The sequence below is a fragment of the Rhinopithecus bieti genome, unplaced genomic scaffold, assembly GCF_001698545.2.
Source record: "Rhinopithecus bieti isolate Rb0 unplaced genomic scaffold, ASM169854v2 scaffold_46101, whole genome shotgun sequence".
NCBI classification, from domain to species: Eukaryota; Metazoa; Chordata; class Mammalia; order Primates; family Cercopithecidae; genus Rhinopithecus; species Rhinopithecus bieti.
This window is the reverse complement of record NW_016819049.1, coordinates 3,086,829-3,107,790: the sequence shown is the minus strand read 5'-3', so window position 1 is coordinate 3,107,790 and position 20,962 is coordinate 3,086,829. Positions and strand designations below refer to the sequence as shown.

Genomic DNA, 20,962 nt, shown 5'->3' with positions numbered 1-20,962 from the left:
TGGTCTGTTTTCTCTCTGCCATTATACTTTTGAGGTCAGTCAGTACATAACCATTATTTTAAAACATTCTGCAAAGAATTTCATTCAGCAGTAATTACTGAATGAGAACAGGTCTAAGGAGCCATTATTTCTTTTCAAATAATTTCTTTTTTCTTTTCCAAATAGAGGATAAAACAGGGCAGAGGAGGTGAGGCATCTTCATTTGTCTCTCAGGTGTAGTCATCGGCAACCTAGGTTTCACCCAGATTCAGGTTCTGTATGCTTATATTAGCAGTGGTTTCATTAACGATGTTTCCCAAGAATCCTCTGACAGTAGGACAGTAGTTTGTCTCTCCCTTTCAGAGTAAAACATCCTAGACACAGAGATGTAAATTGATTTGCCCAAGTTTGTACGGTAAGGCTGCAACTGAGGCAGGATTTGAATTTATACCATGGAAGTGTTCCTCTTGGTAAAAGGTCTGTTAGACTCTGCTATAACCTCTGGAGGTGAAAATCATAAAGGTATCTATTCCCAGTAAGGTCTCCTTCTTCCTCAGCTATACCTGTTACTCTGTGTGGTACCAAAGTCCCACATGTCACCTGTAGTAAAACCTTCCTGGTAATATTTTTAAGTAATTTTGTATGACAGTGGTGAACAACTGAAAGATATATTTTTGTTCACTTCATGGCATTTTGCTATCTCTTCTAAAAGATAGATTATATTTTACTAGAGATAAATACAAAATAGTGTTATTAGGTCACTTAAATTATAATAAAAGGAAACAGTCACCATGTGTTTTTAAGCTACCTATTTCCAAAAGAAATCATTTTTAACTGCATAATTTTGAGTGCAGTTGGGTAGAAAGGTAAGGAGAAAATACTATATAAAAAGTCACTCATACCTGTTAAAAGGATGATGATGTCTGTATTTTCCACCTAGGTACTTTAATTGAATATATCAGAATGCTTCCTGTAGGGTAACTTTTCTGAAAGGCAGAAGAAAGGAGACCGTAGAGTATAGTATAAGCCTGTTCAAGCAGGGATGGTAGGAAAACAGAATATTCCACTGTTTCACAAAGACCACTTTTATAACATCTTTTCCTTAAATTTTGAATTACAGCTCGTATTACAAATCAGTTTATTATTTATGTCTTAGAAATTATTTATATAATAAATTGCATAAGAATATAACTTATATTTACTGTATGAAAGCAAAAAGTATGTTTGGGGAAGGACTGAAATAAGATTAACAGACTAGAGGGGGCTGGGCACAGTGGCTCATGCCTGTAATCCCAGCACTTTGAGAGGCCAAAGAGGGCAGATTACTTGAGCTCTGCAGTTTGAGACCAGCCTGGGCAGCATGCTGAAACCCTGTCTCTACTCGAGAGGCTGAGGTGGGAGGATGGCTTGAGCCTGGAAGGCAGAGGTTGCAGTGAGCCCAGATCATGCCACTGCACTCCAGCCTGGGTGACAGAGCAATTCTGTCTCAAAACAAAAAACAAAAAACCTAGAGGGAGGGAGTTATTGAACAGCAAAGAGGTAAATGACTTTAGGTAGCATGTTACCTGTAGCCTTTTTTCATATTGTAAGGCAGTCTGTCTATTAAAATGTCCTTTAGAGAGCACAGAGCCGACTGTGAGACTAATTTCTAAGTGTACTAAATAATTTGAGGCTTAGATATGCTAAGGAGTTTGATCTGAATTAATTGCTGCTTTCTTCTAAAAGATTGGTAGAAATGGACTCTACACTGCCTCCAGTATCCCCTACATACATGCACACAAACGTACACACACAGAAAGTTGAAATTACACAGATACCCTGATAACTTCTTTTTTAAATTATTATTATTATACTTTAAGTTCTGGAATACATGTGCAGAACATGCAGGTTTGTTACGTAGGTATATATGTGCCACGGTGGTTTGCTGCACTCATCAACCTGTCATCTACATTAGGTATTTCTCTTAATGGCTACCCCTCCCCTAGCCCCCCACCCCCTGACATGTGATGGTCCTCTCCCTGTGTCCATATGTTCTCATTGTTCAGCTCCCACTTATGAGTGAGAACCTGCAGTGTTTGGTTTTCCCTTTCTGTGTTAGTTTGTGGAGAATGATGACTTCCAGCTTCATCCATGTCCCTGCAAAGATTATGAACTCATCCTTTCTTATGGCTGCATAGTATTCTATGGTGTATATGTGCCATATTTTCTTTATCCAGTCTATCATTGATGGGCATTTGGGTTGGTTCCAAGTCTTTACTGTTGTGAATAGTGCTGCAGTAAACATACGTGTGCATGTGTCTTTATAGTAGCATGATTTATAATCCTTGGGGGTATATACCCAGTAATGGGATTGCTGGGTCAAATGGTATTTCTGGTTCTAGATCCTTGAGGAATCGCCACACTGTCTTCGGTTGAACTAATTTACACTCCCACCAACAGTGTAAAAGCGTTCCTATTTCTCCACATCCTCTCCAACGTCTGTTGTTTCCTGACTTTTTAATGATCACCGTTCTAACTGGCGTGAGATGAATACCCTGATAATTTCTAATAGCTGGTTAATTGATCATATATAGAGATTCTGAGTTGGCTATAACTAAAAGGCCTTACTTTAAAAAGATTACATTGGGGCCGGGCGCGGTGGCTCAAGCCTGTAATCCCAGCACTTTGGGAGGCCGAGACGGGCGGATCACAAGGTCAGGAGATCGAGACCATCCTGGCTAACACGGTGAAACCCCGTCTCTACTAAAAAAATACAAAAAACTAGCCGGGCGAGGTGGCGGGCGCCTGTAGTCCCAGCTACTCGGGAGGCTGAGGCAGGAGAATGGCGTGAACCCGGGAGGCGGAGCTTGCAGTGAGCTGAGATCCGGCCACTGCACTCCAGCCCCGGCGACAGAGTGAGACTCCGTCTCAAAAAAAAAAAAAAAGATTACATTGGGATAACTTACTATTCCAGTGCAGCTTTTCAGGGAGTCAGGGCTAATAATATTAGCATCTTACCATGTGCTGGGCAATGGTCTAGCTCTTTGCATGTAATTCTCAACAACCTAATGAAATGGATGTTATTATTAAGCTTAATTTGCAGCCGGCTGCAGTGGCACACACCGGGAGACTGGTAAGAGGATCACTTGAGCCCAGGAGTTCAAGTCTAGCCCGGGCAACATAGTGAGACCCCCACCTCTTAAAAAGCAAAAACAAAAAACTCAGTTTGTAGATGAGGAAACTGATTCACAAAAAGGTAAAAGTAACTTGTCTTGCCCCAGTCTGTACCTATAACCACTGCTCTAATGCTAAAAGAACCACATGATTTTATCATTGGTGCTGGCTTTAGTTACTTGGCTCTTACCAAGTTTTGATGCCGCTCAATTCATTTGTGGCATTTCTTTATTATAACTAACCAAAAAGCATCCTAAGTTACCCAACCAGGAATCTCTACCAATATATGAGATTTAGAAGGTAAGAATTATTTTTAACAAATATGTGTTTACCCAACTCTAATTGGAAAGTGGAAAATACTCTTCTAGCAATTTGTAAACAATTAAGATGAGAAGATAGGAGATCCTGAGAACTTCGTATACTTTGAAAAACTGTTTAGCCACATGATAAATTGTGCCTTTACCCCTCAGGAGACTTTACTTTGACAAGGTATATTAAATATGTAGTTGTTTTTCCAAACACCCTTATAGGATAGGTTACTATTAATAACCCTATTTATGCAGGAGATACTCTTAGTGTAGAAAAGAATGTTAATATACTAGGATCTCATAGTAGTTCCAGAATCAGAAATACCTTTTTTGGAGTTTTACACTTAGTTGATAGTCTTGTAGTCTCTTACTTCTAAGAAAAACCAAACTGTCAGGATTTGAATTAGATGCTAAATGTTTTGCAAGCAAGTAACAGCATTACACAGAAAAGTGTTTTCCATTTTCACCTGGGACCTTGTTACCTAAAGCATTTGATTTAAATAGTGTTGTTGTTCCTTTAAAGAAAAATCATACCTCTCAAGGTTAGTGTAAGTCATAGAATCTCCCCATTTTGTGTCAGCAAAAAATAAGTCTTATGCATAGAAGATGACTTGCTACTTTCCAGGTATCTTTCCATTTTTCCTTCTCCAATATTTTCCTGTGTTTCTTTAATGAGAATATCATTCCGACCTCTGCCAGGGAAACAGACAATATTTTTCCACAAAGGCAACTTTTTTTAGTTCCCCTTTGAGCTGGAGCAGACCTATACTGTAGTCTAAAGAAGAGAAATTTTAAGTTCTTCTGAAATACTTCATTTACCCTTAGAAACTGGAAGGAGTAATTTTAAAAATTAGGCAATGCAACTATCGCCAAGCTATGTATGCAAATCATATCAGAATCCTAAACTGGTCTGGTTTTTTGTTGTTGTTGTTGTTGTTGGTTTTTTGGGTGTTTTGTTTTGTTTTGAGAAGGAATCTCGCTCTGTCACCAGGTTGGAGTGCAGTGGCGCAGTCTCGGCTCACCACAACCTCCGCCTCCCAGGTTCAAGTGATTCTCCTGCCTCAGCCTCCTGAGTAGCTGGGACTACAGGCATGCGCCACCATGCCCAGCTAATTTTTATATTTTTAGTGGAGACGGAGTTTCACCATGTTGGCCAGGATGGTCTCGATCTCTTGATCTCATGATCCTCCTGCCTCGGCCTCCCAAAGTGCTGGAATTACAGGCGTGAGCTACCACACCTGGCCAAACTGGTCTGTTTTTAATAGTTTATTGTAAGAAAGTTAGTATTCACAATTCTAATCTTAAAGCATGTAGCTTTTATGTGATCATTTTGATGCCTACTTCCAAGAAATACCCTAACATAAACCTCTTATTCTTTTTTTATTCCTCCTGTTCTCCCTGATTCTTCTCGTCTCCCTCTGAGAGATGTTGGCCCCAATTTCCTGAATTTGAGGACAACACATTCTTAGAATGCACATGGCTTGCACAAGATGTCTGAGTTTGAGGTCATGCAGAAGGAGTAATTTAGCTTCAGGGTCTCTTGTGCACATAATATTTTATAAATTACCTACAAGGTATTTTTTTGTATTGCATAAGTTTAAAAAGATGAGACCAATTAAATTTTTACTGTGGGCAGAGGGTGGGAGAGAAACAGAAGAGAATCAAATGTTGAGGGAGGAAATCAGCTTCAGAAAACACAGAATTTCACTGGGTTCCAGTGTTAAAGGTTTGTCCTTTGCTTTTATAATGTTTTATACAACCTGTGTCAGTCAATGTGAAGAATGCTTTAATCAGCATCATTGTCATAATTATTTCCTCTTTGCTTTTAATAGTCATGCTTATTTATATCCCAATTAAGAATTGTCTCTGAGAAGTGTGATGTTCTTCATAATAAATTATACTCAATTGGGTGTGCAGAGTTGGTTGATGTCATTATTCTGTTTTATTTTAATGCTCTTGTGTTTAGCTCCCCTGACTTAACTACATATACCACATGGTGAAAACAGAAGTGAGGGCAAATTAACAACCTCTGTCCTGTCATAGGAGAATCTGGAGAAAGAAAGCAACTACCATTGCTCATGACTTCTTTCCCATTAGCCCTCCATGGGCCGACACGCACACACACACACACACCCGCCTTGCTCATGGCTTCTTTCCCATTAACCCTCCATGGGTGGGTGCACACACACATACACCACACTCAGTCTTTATCAAGCTGTACTTTTCACTGCTCCCAAACACAAATGAGAATTTCTGTCCCTGTTGCTTTGCCCAACACTTTATTCTTCCTTGCCTAGAATGCTGCCTTCCCTACTGACCAGGGGGAAGCTTAGAAGCCTTGTAATAAGATAAACCTGATCCAGATCTCAGCTACTACTTTTGACTTTAGGCAAGTTACTTTATTTCACTGAGAATCAGTTTCCTCATTCGTGAAATGAAGATGCACACGGTTTTTATGAGGGTAAAGTGGATGAAAAAATATAAAGCACTCAAAAAATATTTCTTCTATTTCCTGTAGTTCCCCTTCTATAAGTCCTGCCTGTTCTTTAAAATTCGAGTTCTAACTACTCAAAGCTTATTCTCTGAAGCACTTATTTGGAACAAGTATTCTTTGCTTGTATTTACTGTCTCCCCAAGTTGTTTGTCAATTTCTTGAGAGCTGAAACTCTTAAAAGAATCCTCAATTTCTGACATAGTCTTGTTAAATATGGTAGCCTCCAATGTATAATAGTGTAAAAGTGGAAAATGGAAAGTGACTCTCTAAGCATGTGGTACCCTTACTCTAAAGTCATTAAGTTGGAGGTTTTGAGTCCATTACATTTTCTTGGCACAGTAAGGGAGATGGCATTAGAAGTACTTCCGTAAATTGTGAAATCTAAGAGAGCCATCAGTCAAGAAAGAGACATCTTGTGTTTCCATTCATGTAGAGAGAGCTTTATTTGGTGAATCTGTACATACAGATAAGATGATAGATAGATAGATAGATAGATAGATAGATAGATAGATAGATAGATAGATCGGTCTATCTTTGAGACAACATTCTCTAAAGAGTAAACTTAGAGTGTGTTTGAATGTTCTGGTAAAGGAGAGCAGCTACTTGTACACTCTTAACCAAAGAATTGTCCTCTAACAGGAAAGCTGTGATTCTCCATTGGAAATGCATTTTTATTGACAATGTCCATGGAACACAGCGGGGAAAGAGGATAGCTATTCAGCTTGCCAGATCAGCTAGAACTAACCAAGGGTAGTCAAAGGAGGGACAGATGTCAGCCAGATTGCTGCCATATTAGATACAACTATCTGGTAACATACTCCCCTACCCAGAGAATGACCATCAGGTAGAGCTGAATAGTGGGGGTTTTGGTTCATACTAACACAAAACTCGTAATAGGATAAAAATCCTTTGACTCATAGGTAAAAGTCATCATAGAGGTCATTCCCACTATACTTGCGAAAAGTTATTTTTATTGACATGACCAGAACTTGTTTTCCAAAAGAAACATTGCAAAACATTTCCAAAAGTTACATTGCAGTCTTAATTGTTGACTTTCTGCCATCATCCCCTTAATTCATTGGCTTTTAATTTAATTTGTCACCTTTTGATATATCTCATTTTAAGCCATGATGCAAAATAGTATTTTCTCTGCTATAATTTATCTCAGACTTATCCAGGTATTAACCTGTCATTTCTCACAAATAGAAGGAAAACTTTTTGATGATATTTCTAACTTCAAGAAAATATTTCATGGCCATTATGAATGGAACAAGGTCTTGGGGCTTAATCTTTGTTGGTACAGTTGTTTTTATCCTCCCAAATACTTGACAATAGCCTACAGCTGAATCTTGAACTTCATTGCAAAATCTTGAATCACAGTAATGATCTGGCTTTGGGTGCTGCAGCTCACTGATTTTTGTATGTTCTGCTGAAGAAAAACCAGCATTGTCACATTTTTGCTCTTCTTGATATTTTAGGACCTTGTACTGTAGTACTACACAAGAGAGATATTTCTAATGTGCTATATCTGTGTCTCTTGTCATTGAGGTAATTGTCATGAGAAAACCCTGGACAACAGCCATGACAAACAGAAATATTTTGACAACTCACAGTCACTGGATGCTGCTGAAGAAGAGCCCTCTGAGAGAGGAACAGAGGAGGACCCTGTATTCTCTGTTGAGAATTCAGGGAGGGACTCAGATGCCCTTAGACTTGAAAGTAAGTTGATTTGACCTAAGCTGTGCTTCTGGGGAAAAATCAACTCTCAAGCTTTAAGCTTAGGCTTTTCTCTACTTTTAAGAATTTGTTTTCTTCTTTTAACAATCATTATATTGTAGCATCACGAGGGTGACCCCTAGGTGGTGAGGCAGAAGACAAACTATAGTGTGAAAGTGTTCTTCACACTTTCTTTGTTCTCTACTTCAGTGTCTTCTGTTGCTAGAACAAATCTGATTTGTTTATGTATCAGTCTTCTTAATGTTACTAGTATATTGAGTAAATCATTGTAAAAGTAACGTAAGTTGCTTTTACACTAACCCAATAAAATATGAAGATTTGGAATAATGGGCTTACCTATTATGCCCTCTCCCAAGATTCCCATTTTATGACCACATTTTGAGCTATATTGTACTAAACAGTTCTTGCTTAGATTATCAGAATTGCCAAAATGCATGACTTCTTTTTAGGATTCACCCACTTGACCACTTTACTGTACCTGGAACTATGCATAACTCCTCCCCACTTCTTGAAACTCTTCTTTCCTCTTGGCTTCTGGAATATCACTTTCTCTTGGCTTTCTTCTGTCCACACACCATCTTTTAAAATTTCTTTCACTTACTCTTTATTCTGCCCTTTATTTGTTGGGTTATCCAGGATCCTGACTTTGACCTTCTATTCTCATCCTTCTATGTATTATCTCTTGGTGATTCAAATACCCTTGACTACACCAATGACACCAGACCTATATTTCAGCTAAGACATTCTCTACAACTCCAGATCTTATTTCTACTTTTTTTTTTTTTTAAGTGTACTCTTCATCTGAATGTGCCATAGGCACTTAAATGTAACATATCCAAAATTGAACTTCTCCTCATATTGGCCCTATTTTCTGAAATGCTTCTAATTTCTACATTCCTGATCTCTGTTAACAACATCACAACTCACCCAGACACCACTGTATCCAGTCAATCTCTCAGACCTGTTGCATCTATATCTCTTCATTCATTCCCTCTGCCACTGCTTGAATTCAGACTTTCTTCATTTCTGCCTGCATTATTGCAGTAGCGTCTCAATTTGGCTCTCTAAATCTAGTCTTTTATTTTAGTCTGTATGTGAAGAAAGAGAATACACGTAATCAATACAGAATTTTAAAAGTGGAAACAACCAATGTTACTAATTTTTTGTGCGTCCAAAGAGTTGTTTCTAAAATGTAGATCTGATCAGATTTGCAAGTTACTTAATCTTCCTGAGCCTTTCTTGCCTCGTTTATTTAAAAACAAACCAACAAAAATGCTTTATAGAGTGGTTTTGAGTATTTAAAGGAAATAACTTGGTGAAGCATTTATTTTAGTGTCTGGTACTCAGAACCCAGTAAATGTTCTACAAACATAGGTATAACTGCAGCTTCAGGGGTCAAAGTCTTTACAAGCACATGCACATAGTATATGATAAGTAAACATCTGTTCAGTTCAAGGGAGCCATAATATATTTGCACAAGAATTGTTACAGGAAAGGTTCCCTGTTTGCTTTTCTAGGTTATCTACTCAGAGTTCCCAGTTTTCTCTTGCTATACTGACCCAGCTAAAAAAAAGGAAGAACACCACTGGTGGCAACGAATGCTTATGATTATTGTTTTCTGCTCAGAAGAGAATGATTTCCCTACCTACCTTAATCTGAGTGATTTACTCTAAGTCTTTTGTGCTTTCTGATTATTGGCTTGAAATTTTATGTCATTGCTTATATGTTAAATCATAAGCGTATCTGCAGCTTTCCAGTCTGACTTCAAACCAGATGACTGGTTTTTCAAGAGAACCCTAGGACTCAAAACAGAATTGCCCAAGGCCCTATGGTGGTAATCTTTTTTTATATTTTTGAGGAGTCTTGCTCTGTCACCCAGGCTGGAGTGCAATGGCGCGGTCTCGGCTCACTGCAACCTCCACCTCCCGGGTTCAAGCAGTTCTCCTGCCTCAGCCTCCCAAGTAACTGCGATTACAGGCACATGCCACCACACCCAGCTAATTTTTTTGTATTTTAGTACAGACGGGGTTTCACTGTGTTGCCCAGGCTGGTCTCCAACTCCTGAGCTTAGGCAATCCACCTGCCTCAGCCTCCCAAAGTGCTGGGATTACAAGCATGAGCCACAGCGCCCGGCCCTGTGGTGGTAATCTTAATTTGGAACCAAGTTTGTCTAATTCCTTAGAATACGCTTTCTTTTTTGTGAGACAAAGGGACATATTCCCTCTACAGTATTGTTATTAAAGATATTATGTGCCTTACTTGCCTTCAGAAGCCACAATCTTAAGTACTCTAGCACCCATTGATATTACTCATGCAAGATTTCTGGAGGAAGATGTTTTCGGTCAGATTTTCCTGGTCATCTCTTTGAATTTGTGTTCTTTACCTCTTTCTATGGCTATGTTTACTTCTGTCTTGTTTTGTTCCAATTTTAGTATATGTGCTGCCAAAGCGAGCACTTCTGTCTTGTTTTGAATCTAGCACTCATTTTTCCATCCTCTGCTCCCTAAAACTCCTTGAAACTTCTCTTCCAAGATTGTTAATGCTGTTTCTTATCAAATATAGTCACCTTCTGTTAATCGGCTTCTGATATTTCACTCCCTCTCAGTAGTGTTCTCTGTAGCTGTTAACTGGCTTCTGTTTCTACTCCAGGTATGGTGATCCCAGTTTCTTCCTGGATAACCATTGTCATCTGATCCAAAAGTCTTTCCTAATATTGAGCTAAAACATGACCTCTCATTTCTAGTTTTGTCTTATGAGGCCAGCAACGTCAGTCTTGTTTCTCATTAATAGCACATTCCCTTAGGTATTGAAGATGGTTATTGTTCCTGCCTACCTTCCTTTCCTGTGTCTTTGCTTCTCTTCAGTTAAATGTCCTCACTTCCTTGAATAACTTAATGTTATGGCATCTAGTCTCTTCACTGTCTTTGAAGTAATCTCCTTGGAATTTTTCAAAATCTTTTCAAGCCCAAATTATTGGTGTAATATATCAGCTACTCTTCCTGCCACTGGATCCCCCTAGATTTCTTCAGTCCCTCTTCTGAAGTTTTGAGTACTTTTTGCCAAGTATATTTTCTGTGAATGTGCTCTGCTTTGCACATCTCCTAAAGTGAGGTACCCAGACTTAAACATGAATCTCCAGGTGTGTGTGGAACATTTCAAGCTTCTTTTTGTTTTCAACAGAACTACATATGCCTAGCTACGTTTCTTTCTTTCTTTCTTTCTTTTTTTGAGATGGCATCTTGCTCTGTTGCCCAGGCTGGAGTGCAGTGGCACAGTCTTGGCTCCCTGCAAGCTCTGCCTCCCGGGTTCATGCCATTCTCCTGCCTCAGCCTCCCGAGGTAGCTGGGACTATAGGCGCCTGCCACCATGCATGGCTAATTTTCGTATTTTTACAAAACAAGATTTTACCATGTTGGCCAGGCTGTTCTCAAACTCCTGACCTCAGGTGATCCGCCCACCTCGACCTACCAAAGTGCTGGTATTACAGATGTGAGCCACCATGCCTGGCCCATAGCTTCATCTGTTAACACTTCTCCTAGTCCCTGTGATTCTTGATAGTACCTAATATGGCTCAGATACAACCATAAACCTTCCCACTACCCTGGAATAGGCTTCATCTCCGTAAAGGATGTGAACTCACATAAACCTCACTGTGGATGCTCACATTCTCTCCAACTTCACAATATTTATTCTTCTTTTTCCCAGTGTGAAAATGGTGCATGGTAACGAAAATCGTTTTCAGTTTATATCATACCATCTGTCCTACAAGCAGCAAGATTTACTTATTCCTCTTGCTTCAAGCATAATTTAAAACCTTTCGAGATCTCTCTACAATCCAGACCTTTCACCAAACCAGAATTCTGTATTTTCAGCTGTATAGGACAGTTGTGGAGGGCAATGTTCTATATAGGACAATATCTGAAGATACATTCCTCCATCCATTCTTGTCTAGACTGTAAGTTCCATGGGTTGTTACCACCCAGCCCTCAGCACATTGCTAGATACAGCAACAAATATTTTCATGAATTAATGACAAGTGTCTACAATTCCAAGTCTTTATCCTGTTGCCCTTTCCTAACTCCATTGTCTTTATAAATATCATTCTGTTTACATATTCACAGATTCTAAACCTATAGTCATATTAAAAATCCCAGTTTTCACATTAGACTTAAAATCTTGAAATCATCTTTGAGCCTATCCTATTACTAATTTTTCTCCATTAACATTTCCTTGTATACCTCTTTACCCTCCCTTTTTAAAAAACTTCCTTTTCCCTTTACCTTAAGACAACCCACTTCTATAACTTTTTTTTTTTAATACGTTAAGTTCTAGGGTACATGTGCACAACATGCAGGTTTGTTACATATGTATACATGTGCCATATTGGTGTGCCGCACCCATTAACTCGTCATTTACATTAGGTATATCTCCTAATGCTATCCCTCCCCCTTCCCTCTCCCCCGTCCCCACAATAGGCCCCGGTGTGTGATGTTCCCCTTCCTGTGTCCGAGTGATCTCAATGTTCAATTCCCACCTATGAGTGAGAACATGCAGTGTTTGGTTTTCTGTTCTTGCAATAGTTTGCTGAGAGTGGTGGTTTCCAGCTGCATCCATGTCCCTACAAAGGACACGAGCTCATCCTTTTTTATGGCTACATAGTATTCCATGGTGTATATGTGCCACATTTTCTTAATCCAGTCTGTCACAGATGGACATTTTGGTTGATTCCAAGTCTTTGCTATTGTGAATAGTGCTGCAATAAACATACGTGTGCATGTGTCTTTATAGCAGCATGATTAATAATCCTTTGGGACACTTCTATAACTCTTATAAAGATTCTTAAATACCTTTCTAATTGGTCTCTTTGTCTTCTGTCTTCTCTTTCCTTGTCCAACACTCTTGTTCCAATACACAAACTGATTTACTACTCTAAGTAACCTTCGTAATTATTATGGCCCTCATCCTGTTATTCTTCTGCTTAAGAAACAAGAGGCTCCCTTTACAACGAATCCTCTTCATGACTTTCACACACATTTGTAACATCACCTACCTTTCCTAAGTATCTTATTTGTTACTATCCCCTGTATACATTCTTGGTTGTAATTAATTTGAAATTGGTCATGCCTTCCATGTGCCTTTACTATCCCTGTATGTATGTGTATGGACAAATGAGTCTATGCATACATGCTTTTTTAAAAAAAAAAGTCATTCTGGAAGGCTGGGTGCAGTAGCTCACACTGGAATCCAAGCACTTTGAGAGGCTGAGGCAGGCAGATCACCTGAGGTCAGGAGTTCAAGACCAGCCTGGCCAACATAGCGAAACCCCATCTCTACAAAAATACAAAAAAAAATAGCTGGGTGTGGTGGCCTGCACCTATAATCCCAGCTATTTGGGAGGCTGTGGCAGGAGGATCACTTGAGCCCAGGAGACAGAGGTTTCAGTGAGCTGAGATAGCGCCACTGCACTGCACTCCAGCCTGGGTGACAGAACGAGACTCTGTCTCAAAAAAAAAAAAAAAAAAAGTCACTCTGGGGAGTGACCTCCCTGGCCCTCTACTCTACTCTCTCTGTCTAAATCCTGCCTCAGGTAGTCCGCCTTTCTCTAAGAAGCATTTTGTGATTACATGAAAATATTTTTTCCTCTTAAAAAAAAAGTTAATTGTTCTCTTATTATTTCATGTATGTAGTTTTCTGTCTCCAACTTGATTATAAATTCATTGTATTTAATTTCTTAAGGTTAGAAACTTTCTATTTTTTTTTTTGTTCCCACCTACAGCTTACAGAGATAGACACATAGTAGTCTATCAATAAAGTTTGGCTTATTTTTTGCTAACTCAGAGCACACTTATAATCTACTTATTCCTCACCTGTGAGGAGAAAATATTAAAATATGTACATATTTAGTGTTGTTTTTTAGGAATTGCTTTCGCCCCAACCCCAGCAGCCTTTAGAAAAGCCTAATGGCTACCAGCAACAGAAGCCTGCAGCAAGCTCCGTATTCTCTCTTCATTTGAATATCAGTTTCCATTGATGAAAGCCCCTCTCTCTCAGAATTTTTAAATAATGATAAATATTACCGTATGTTAGGAGCACAGGGAAGCAGTAACCTTGGGTTACTGGGTTTGCAGAACTCTTTGTAGCTAAGCAGCATGATTTTTTTCCAGTGTGTTGCTTAACGACAGGGATATGTTCTAGGAAATGCGTCCTTGGGTGATTTTGCCATCGTGGGAGCATCATAGAGTGTACAGTACTTACTTACACAAAGCTAGGTGGTATAGCCTACTGTGCTCCCGTGTTATATTGTGTAGCCTCTTGCTCCTAGGCTACAAACCTCTACAGCGCATTTATGTGCTGAAACACTGTAGGCAAGCGTAACACAATGGTAAATATTTGCGTCTCTAAACGTATTTAAATGCAGAAAAGGTACAGGGGAAATACAGTATTATAATTTTATGGCACCACTGTGGTATATGCAGTTCATCATTGACCAGAACTTCATTATGTGGTGCATGGCTGTGATACCATGTTCTAAATCCCTGAACAAGCCAGAATTACCAACTGAAGATTACGGCACTAGAATAATGAAACTGGCGTTTTGTGAGGTATCAACCCAGAGCTCTCAGGTTTTCCTGTGGGTACATGGTACAAAAGGAGACGTTTTGTTATTTGTTCTTGTACCCTATCTACTTTCTAAAGGGACTAGGGATAACTTTCATGGAATGCACAATGTAACATCCAGCCATTAATACAAAATAAACAGGAAAAGTTAAGTAGTGCAGAATTTTTTAAAAGAAAGCCTTCTATTAAGAAACTTGGGCTGATTTTGCCTGAACTTCCTTGTTATTCAAGCATAGAGGAAAACTCAAGAGGGTTGTGTAGCCTTCATTGGATAATAAAGGAAACATACTGAGTTCTCAAGAGAGAGAATTTTTGCTAGGCCATTACGCTGAGAGTCTTCCATTGAGGTCTTATGTAAGAGACTTGAGCCACCTAAATAATATCTTGGTAATCATTTTAGAAAGAAATTATTGTAGTGTATTGCTATTTCTTATATCAGCCATTAGTGAAAAATGGGAGCCTTCGTGTAGAATTAGGATAGTTTTCCATTAAACAAATCATTTTTCAGTTAAGTCAATTAAGCCAGCTGTATGGTCTGGACACACAGCTATGTCCAGATATTTGAATAAACCTTGAAGAATCCCATATATTAAATAACATAATAAGCTTCATCCTTGCCGTCTATGTTTTGAATGTAGAGCAAGTGGATCTTTTTTAAAAAATAGTATATCACATACCTGTCCTCATACTCACTAATAACAGAATCTCTGCCTGCCTGCTGTGTAGCTGCCACCGTTCTCAGCCAGGCTTTTGGCAAACACTAGATGACAAAGTTGGTATTTTATTATGTATTTTGAAGATGCTGAATGGTATTTTTATCACATTGGGCTATAGAAATGCCTCTAAGCAGAGCCAAAACGTTTCTCCAAAAGCAGGGTTGGAGTCACCCAAGGACTTGAATGAGTACTGTGTACCTTTTACTAACATGGTGGCCCTTGAATTTCAGGTACGGTGGTTGAGGAGAGCAATGGTTCTGACGAGATGGAGAATTCAGATGAAACCAAAATGTCAGAAGAAATACTGGCTTTAGTGGATGAATTTCAACAGGCATGGCCTTTGGAAGGCTTTGGGGGTGCACTGGAGATGAAAGGGCGTCGTCTAGACTTACAAGGAATACGGGTGCTGAAGAAAGGTCCCCAGGATGGAGTGGCCAGAAGCTCTTGCTACGGAGACTGCAGAAGTGAAGATGATGAAGCAACAGAATGGGTAAGTTTGCCAACTTAATTCTCACAAAATTGTAGCCCATGTCCTTCAGGGGATCCTAGTATGCAAAGTGGAAGTTTCTGTTGGATATGTGGCACTACTTGGCTGCACACTCCAGGACAGCCTTCACATTGGAATTTTACTGGGAGGAAGCATTTCATGTTACTTATGTATTGCTGGCTCCTCTGGGAGGCAGGAGGAGATGGGATGGGTGAAGCCACAGTCAGAGCCTGCAGACTTGTAACTGTCCAGTTCAGACATCTTTCTTTTCAGTTTCTCCTATACATTCTTCAAGACTAGGTTATTTTGTTCATTTCACTAACCATTTTTTATTTAGGTCTTTAAGAGTTAAATTCAAGGAGAGAACCTGAGCACAGGACTTGGTTATTCTTAACTAGTATTCAGAAGTCGTTTACAGATTTGATCACTGGTCTCATTTGTCCCTAACATGTTTCTGTTTCCCAGATTACATTCCAGGTCAAACGTGTAAAGAAACCCAAAGGAGATCATAAGAAAACTCCTGGGAAAAAAGTAGAAACAAGTCAGATAGAAAATGGACATCGTTACCAAGCAAACCTGGAGATCACTGGCCCCAAGGTGGCATCTCCTGGGCCACAAGGTAAATTTGAATATTTAATATGCCAATTTCTTGTTTTAGATGTCACTGTCTCATTTCTCACAGACGCTGTATTTGTAACTTGAAATAGTTCAGATGAGATGATAAAGGGGCAAAGTGATCAAGAAACCAGTCTGTCTTCTGTATCAGTGAAAAAAGTGTTCAAACGCTAAAACATTATGGAAATGAAAATTCCAGTGGATTTAACATTATGTGTAATAAATCATAAAGGAAGAAAAACTAGGTGAATATTTACATGTTCTTTCCATGTGGAAAGAACTTTCTAAGGCAGAGAGAGGGAAAGAAAATAATAATTCTGACACTGGAAAGCACCACAAAATAAGATAAAGGACTGAAGCAGGGTATTTTTTGTAGATTATTTTTGTATATATTTACAGAATATATGATAAGTAGAGGGTATCAATATCATTTAAAGAGCACTTACAAATCAATATGCAGCATACAGTATTTCAATAAAATATATGCAGCGTACATAGGCAGTACATAGGCAAACACACACACACACACACACACACACACACACACACACACACATACAGATGGCCACTAAACTTGAGAAGATGTTCAACCTCATCAGCAATCAAAGGAGTGCAGGCATAAACAGTAAGATACAAGTTTTGATTATCAAATTGTTTTTAAATGTGTAACACACATTTTATTTAAATGAAGTGAATTTTGGGGTAGTCTGACTAGACGCATCAGAAAATTTAAAAATATACCAGTTATTCTACTTATAGTAATTTACCCTAAGTAAATCATCTTACAAGTGCCATAGATGTAAGTAGAAAGATATTGATCATGGGGTTGCCTATAATAAAAATTTGTAAACAACCTGAATGTTGTAATTGCCTAAGTAAATCATAACACGTCCATGCTGCATAATATGCAGCCAAGATATTGGTAATATACTAAGAAAAGCAATTTATAAAGTAGTAAATGTAGAGAATACCTTAATCATTATGCTGTATTTCATCAACTACATTTTTTTCACATCTCAATATCTCTGAAATTGGAATACATCTTAGAGTTGATAGTATCTTATATAATAATTGGCACTGTTTTTCTTTCTTAAATCCTTTAAAATAATGTATGTTTACAGTTGGCAGCATCTTAGATTTGATGAAATATGTATAATAAACAAGCACATAGAAACAAAAGTAGGAGGAAATACATCAAAATGTTATAAATGGTCATCTCTGGGTGCTAACAGAGCTATAGGTGATTTTTATTTTCTTCTGTATGACTTTTCCATTTTTTAAATATTTTACAATAAGCCTATATTACTTTTATAAACAAAAAACTAAAAATTTATTATAAAAGTGAAAACTAAAGCTGAATATGGTTGAGATGATATGAGAGCACTTAAGCAGTTTTAAACGTATTCAAATTGGTGGGCCCAAGTAGGGCATTGAATGTACTTGTAAATGGGATCATGGAACCACTTACTGGCATTAAAGTGAAAAGCTCTAAAGCATAGAGGACAGAAATACTAGAGAGATTCAAAATCCCAATTTTCAGTTAAGTATGGATTCTATTCACTGCTAACTAATCAGCTTCATGATAAATCCTGACCAAGTTATAAAGCAAAGTATTAAATAGTTTGTGAGCCCATGGGGGAAAAATGGAGATCATTAAGAGCCATTGTAGATTTTCTAAGAACTAATAATAATGCTGAACTAATTTCATTTCCTTTTTTGGTTAGGGCTACTAGACTGGAAGACCAGGAAAGTGCCATAGACATAATGTAACTGGATTTCAGCAAGGCATTTAACAGAGCCTCTTATGATATCCTTGTGAACCAGATGGAGAGATGTGGGCTTGAAGCCTTCCCATTGCCTACAGGATAAAATTCAAACTTCCTAGTGTGGTGTACAAGACCCTTTACAACCCGCCTCTGTGTGCTCTTCAACACCATTCTCTGAACCAACCATGCTCATGTTTTTACCTCAGTGCCTTTGCACATGCTGTTCCCTCTGCCTGGAATGCCCTATGCCCCCTCTGCCCTCTGCCGTGCTAAAATATCCCTCATCCTTAAACTTCAAAATCAAGTGCCATCTCTTCCTTGTTACCTTCAGGCAGAATTAGTTACTCTTTCCTCTGTGCAATTGTTCTATATCTTTGCTCTAGCTCTTTTCTTATTGTATTGTAATGATTTGTTTATGTTTACCTTCCTTACTAGACTGTGAGCTCAAGAGCAGGCCGTCTTATTATTCCTGTCTGTACCCCTAGTGTCTTTTATGGTTCTCAGCCCCTTATAACAGGTGCTCAATAAATATTTTCAAATGAAATTATTAAATGTAAAAGAAAATAAGATTTTTTGTGAAAATTATGGCTTATTTAAGTTATTAATTTAAAGAGAGTTAATTTGAAACTCTTTCAAAACTATTCCTTTCTGTTTTGTTAAAATCTCAATCTAAACCCCTGACTGTACCTCAAACAGTTTTCTACTGTCGGTAAATTCCTATAATATAAAAAGTGCTATACAGAACTAAAGTTCTCCTTCCTGCCTATTCCATTATAACTCCTTCAGAAAACCCTTCCCAGACAAGACAGTTCTGCTCTTTTCTTGGGGATTTGATGTAAGTAAAGCGCCCAGACCCAAAAAGTAGTACCTATGAAGGATATTAATAAACAGAGCTTTAAAATTTTTTGTAGCTTTAAATAGCTTGTTGATTGGGAACATACACGTTAGAATCAAAACAGACTTGGATCAGGATCCCAACTCTGCCATTTGCTAGCCAAGTGACCTGGGCAAGTCACCTAGTCTCTCTGAGTCTCTTGTTTTCTCATCTGAGAAATGAGGGTTAAAACCTACTTCAGGCCAGATGCAGTGGCTCACATCTATAATCCCAGCACTTTGGGAGGCCAGGGTGGGAGGATCACTTGAACCCAGGAGGTTAAGGCTACAGAAAGCTAGTATCATGCTATGGCACTCCAGCCTGGGCAAGAAAGCAAGGTGCTGTCTCTAATTAAAAAAAAGAAAAATGGAAAAAAACTTATGAGGTTAAGGATGTAAAGCACTTAGCACGGGATCTGAATACACAGGACGTGCTCTTCAAATAGATGATAACCAGGCTGGTTCTTGGAGTGTGGTGGTGTGGCGGGGGTTGGGGGGGAGATGATCATCTTTCATTAACATCATTATTCCCTGCTGCTCTTCTTTATAGCAGTGGTTCTCTCTACTGGGTGTGATGTTGCCCCCCAGGGGACATTTGGCAATATCTGGAGACATTTTTGTTGTTTTATCTGGGGAACGGTGCTACCAACATCCAGTGGGTAGAGGCCGAAGATGATGCTAAACACCCTCCAATGCACAGGACAGGTCCTCAAAAAATTATCCAGCCCAAAATGTCAATAATACCAGGTTGAGAAACCCTCCTTTAGGGATATATGTTTCTACTAAGTTGGAGTTGTCTTTATAAAATCAAAATACAGAGGGGCAAAAATTAAGTTTGGTAAGAATGTTAACATTGAAGAATACCTTAACCCTTATTTCATGTTGCTCAGTCTTAAATCCACCAAAGGACTCATTTATTCTTACTTCTCCACCTGTCTTTACTCAGAGATGATCTTTAGTCCCACTGCATAATGACAAGATTTTAATTAGACCATAGATGGGGGCTAATGCTAAAGACTACAAGAATGACTAGCACCTCCAAATACACCAATCTGGGTGAAGTAATCATCAGGGTATAAGGCCCTTTGGGTTCTGTTCCTTCGCAATCGCATGGATTCATGGCATACTTTCCTTCCAGGAAAAAAACGTGACTACCAGCGTCTGGGATGGCCCAGCCCAGACGAATGCCTCAAACTCCGCTGGGTAGAGCTGACTGCCATCGTGAGTACCTGGCTTGCAGTTTCTTCAAAAAATATTGAGTAAGTATGTTAAGCCTCTCCCTCCTTTATGGCATTTGAGTTCCACTGAACCCAGCTGACTTTAAGGATGCCCTCTTAGCAGATAGTAGAAAAGTTATCCTTTCTAGAGCTGAATTTTCAAAGGATGACCATGCTGACCATGGCCCCCAGGTGGACCCAACCCAATGTAGCAAAGCAGTGAGTGTGCCTCCCTTCCCGGTGCCTTCACCTGTCCTTCGTAAGCTATGTAGCAGCCATGTATAACCTGCTTAGTTTGTATTGAAGACTGGATCCTCTTTATAGAAGCACAAAACCCATGGTTTCTCATGAGTATCATGCAGTTGTAAGGGAGCCAGAGCAAATCCAGATCTGCAAACACCTACCAAGACATACTAGGTGCCTCTAATAACTGCTTTCTCCTCACTGGACACTCACTCTCTTTTGCTGACCCCTTTTCTACCCTTTAAGTGTTGGAGTTCCTCAGGATTTACCACTAAGCCTTCCTATTTTGTAATCACGTCTAGTCAGACTGATCTACTCCCAAAATTCTAATCAACACAGATGTACTAACAGCTCCCAAACTTGAATCTCCATACCAGACCTTTCTACAATGCCTTCAACTCATTTGTCTGTCTCCCTGACCTGTCTTGTCTAGATTGCACTCAGGCATCCCATGCTCAGGAAAACTAAAGTCATAATTTTCTTGCCCACTCTCCATATTAAAAAATTATTGTTTCATTTGTTTTTTCTTTTCCTATTTTTAGTAAATAGCTCCAGCAATGCTTAGGCCAAAAACCTGGGAGTTATCCTTAACAATTTTCCTCCCTTGCTCTTCAAATTCAGTCTTTTACTAATTTGTAGCACTTTTACTCCCTGAGTATTTTTCAAAACCACCTACTTTTCTCCGTCTCCATTGCTGCCTCAAACCAGAGCATAACCATCCCTACATCGGTTCATCCAGTACCTCCTAGCTGGTCC

General features: G+C 39.0%; 1 protein-coding gene and 1 long non-coding RNA gene across 4 annotated transcripts in view; one reads left to right on the top strand and one right to left on the bottom strand.

Moving 5' to 3' along the window:
- Positions 1-20,962, top strand: part of TTC17 (tetratricopeptide repeat domain 17) — a 155,151-nt gene that overhangs the window by 85,034 nt on the left and 49,155 nt on the right. The window contains exons 17-20 of one of the 3 annotated variants that reach the window (XM_017858094.1): positions 7,483-7,653; positions 15,236-15,495; positions 15,958-16,111; positions 19,885-20,005. In XM_017858094.1, coding sequence (XP_017713583.1) covers positions 7,483-7,653; positions 15,236-15,495; positions 15,958-16,111; positions 19,885-20,005 — 706 coding nt within the window. Of the gene's footprint in view, positions 1-7,482; positions 7,654-15,235; positions 15,496-15,957; positions 16,112-17,831; positions 18,618-19,884; positions 20,006-20,962 lie in introns of those variants that run through there. The other 2 variants (XM_017858096.1, XM_017858095.1) reach the window with 2 other exon arrangements.
- Positions 1-20,962, bottom strand: part of LOC108519251 (uncharacterized) — a 39,992-nt gene that overhangs the window by 9,458 nt on the left and 9,572 nt on the right. Inside the window, exons 2-3 of the long non-coding RNA XR_001882587.1 lie at positions 8,599-8,759; positions 882-965 (exon numbers count right to left, since the gene is read on the bottom strand). This is a non-coding gene — a long non-coding RNA (uncharacterized LOC108519251). The remainder of the gene's footprint in view (positions 1-881; positions 966-8,598; positions 8,760-20,962) is intronic.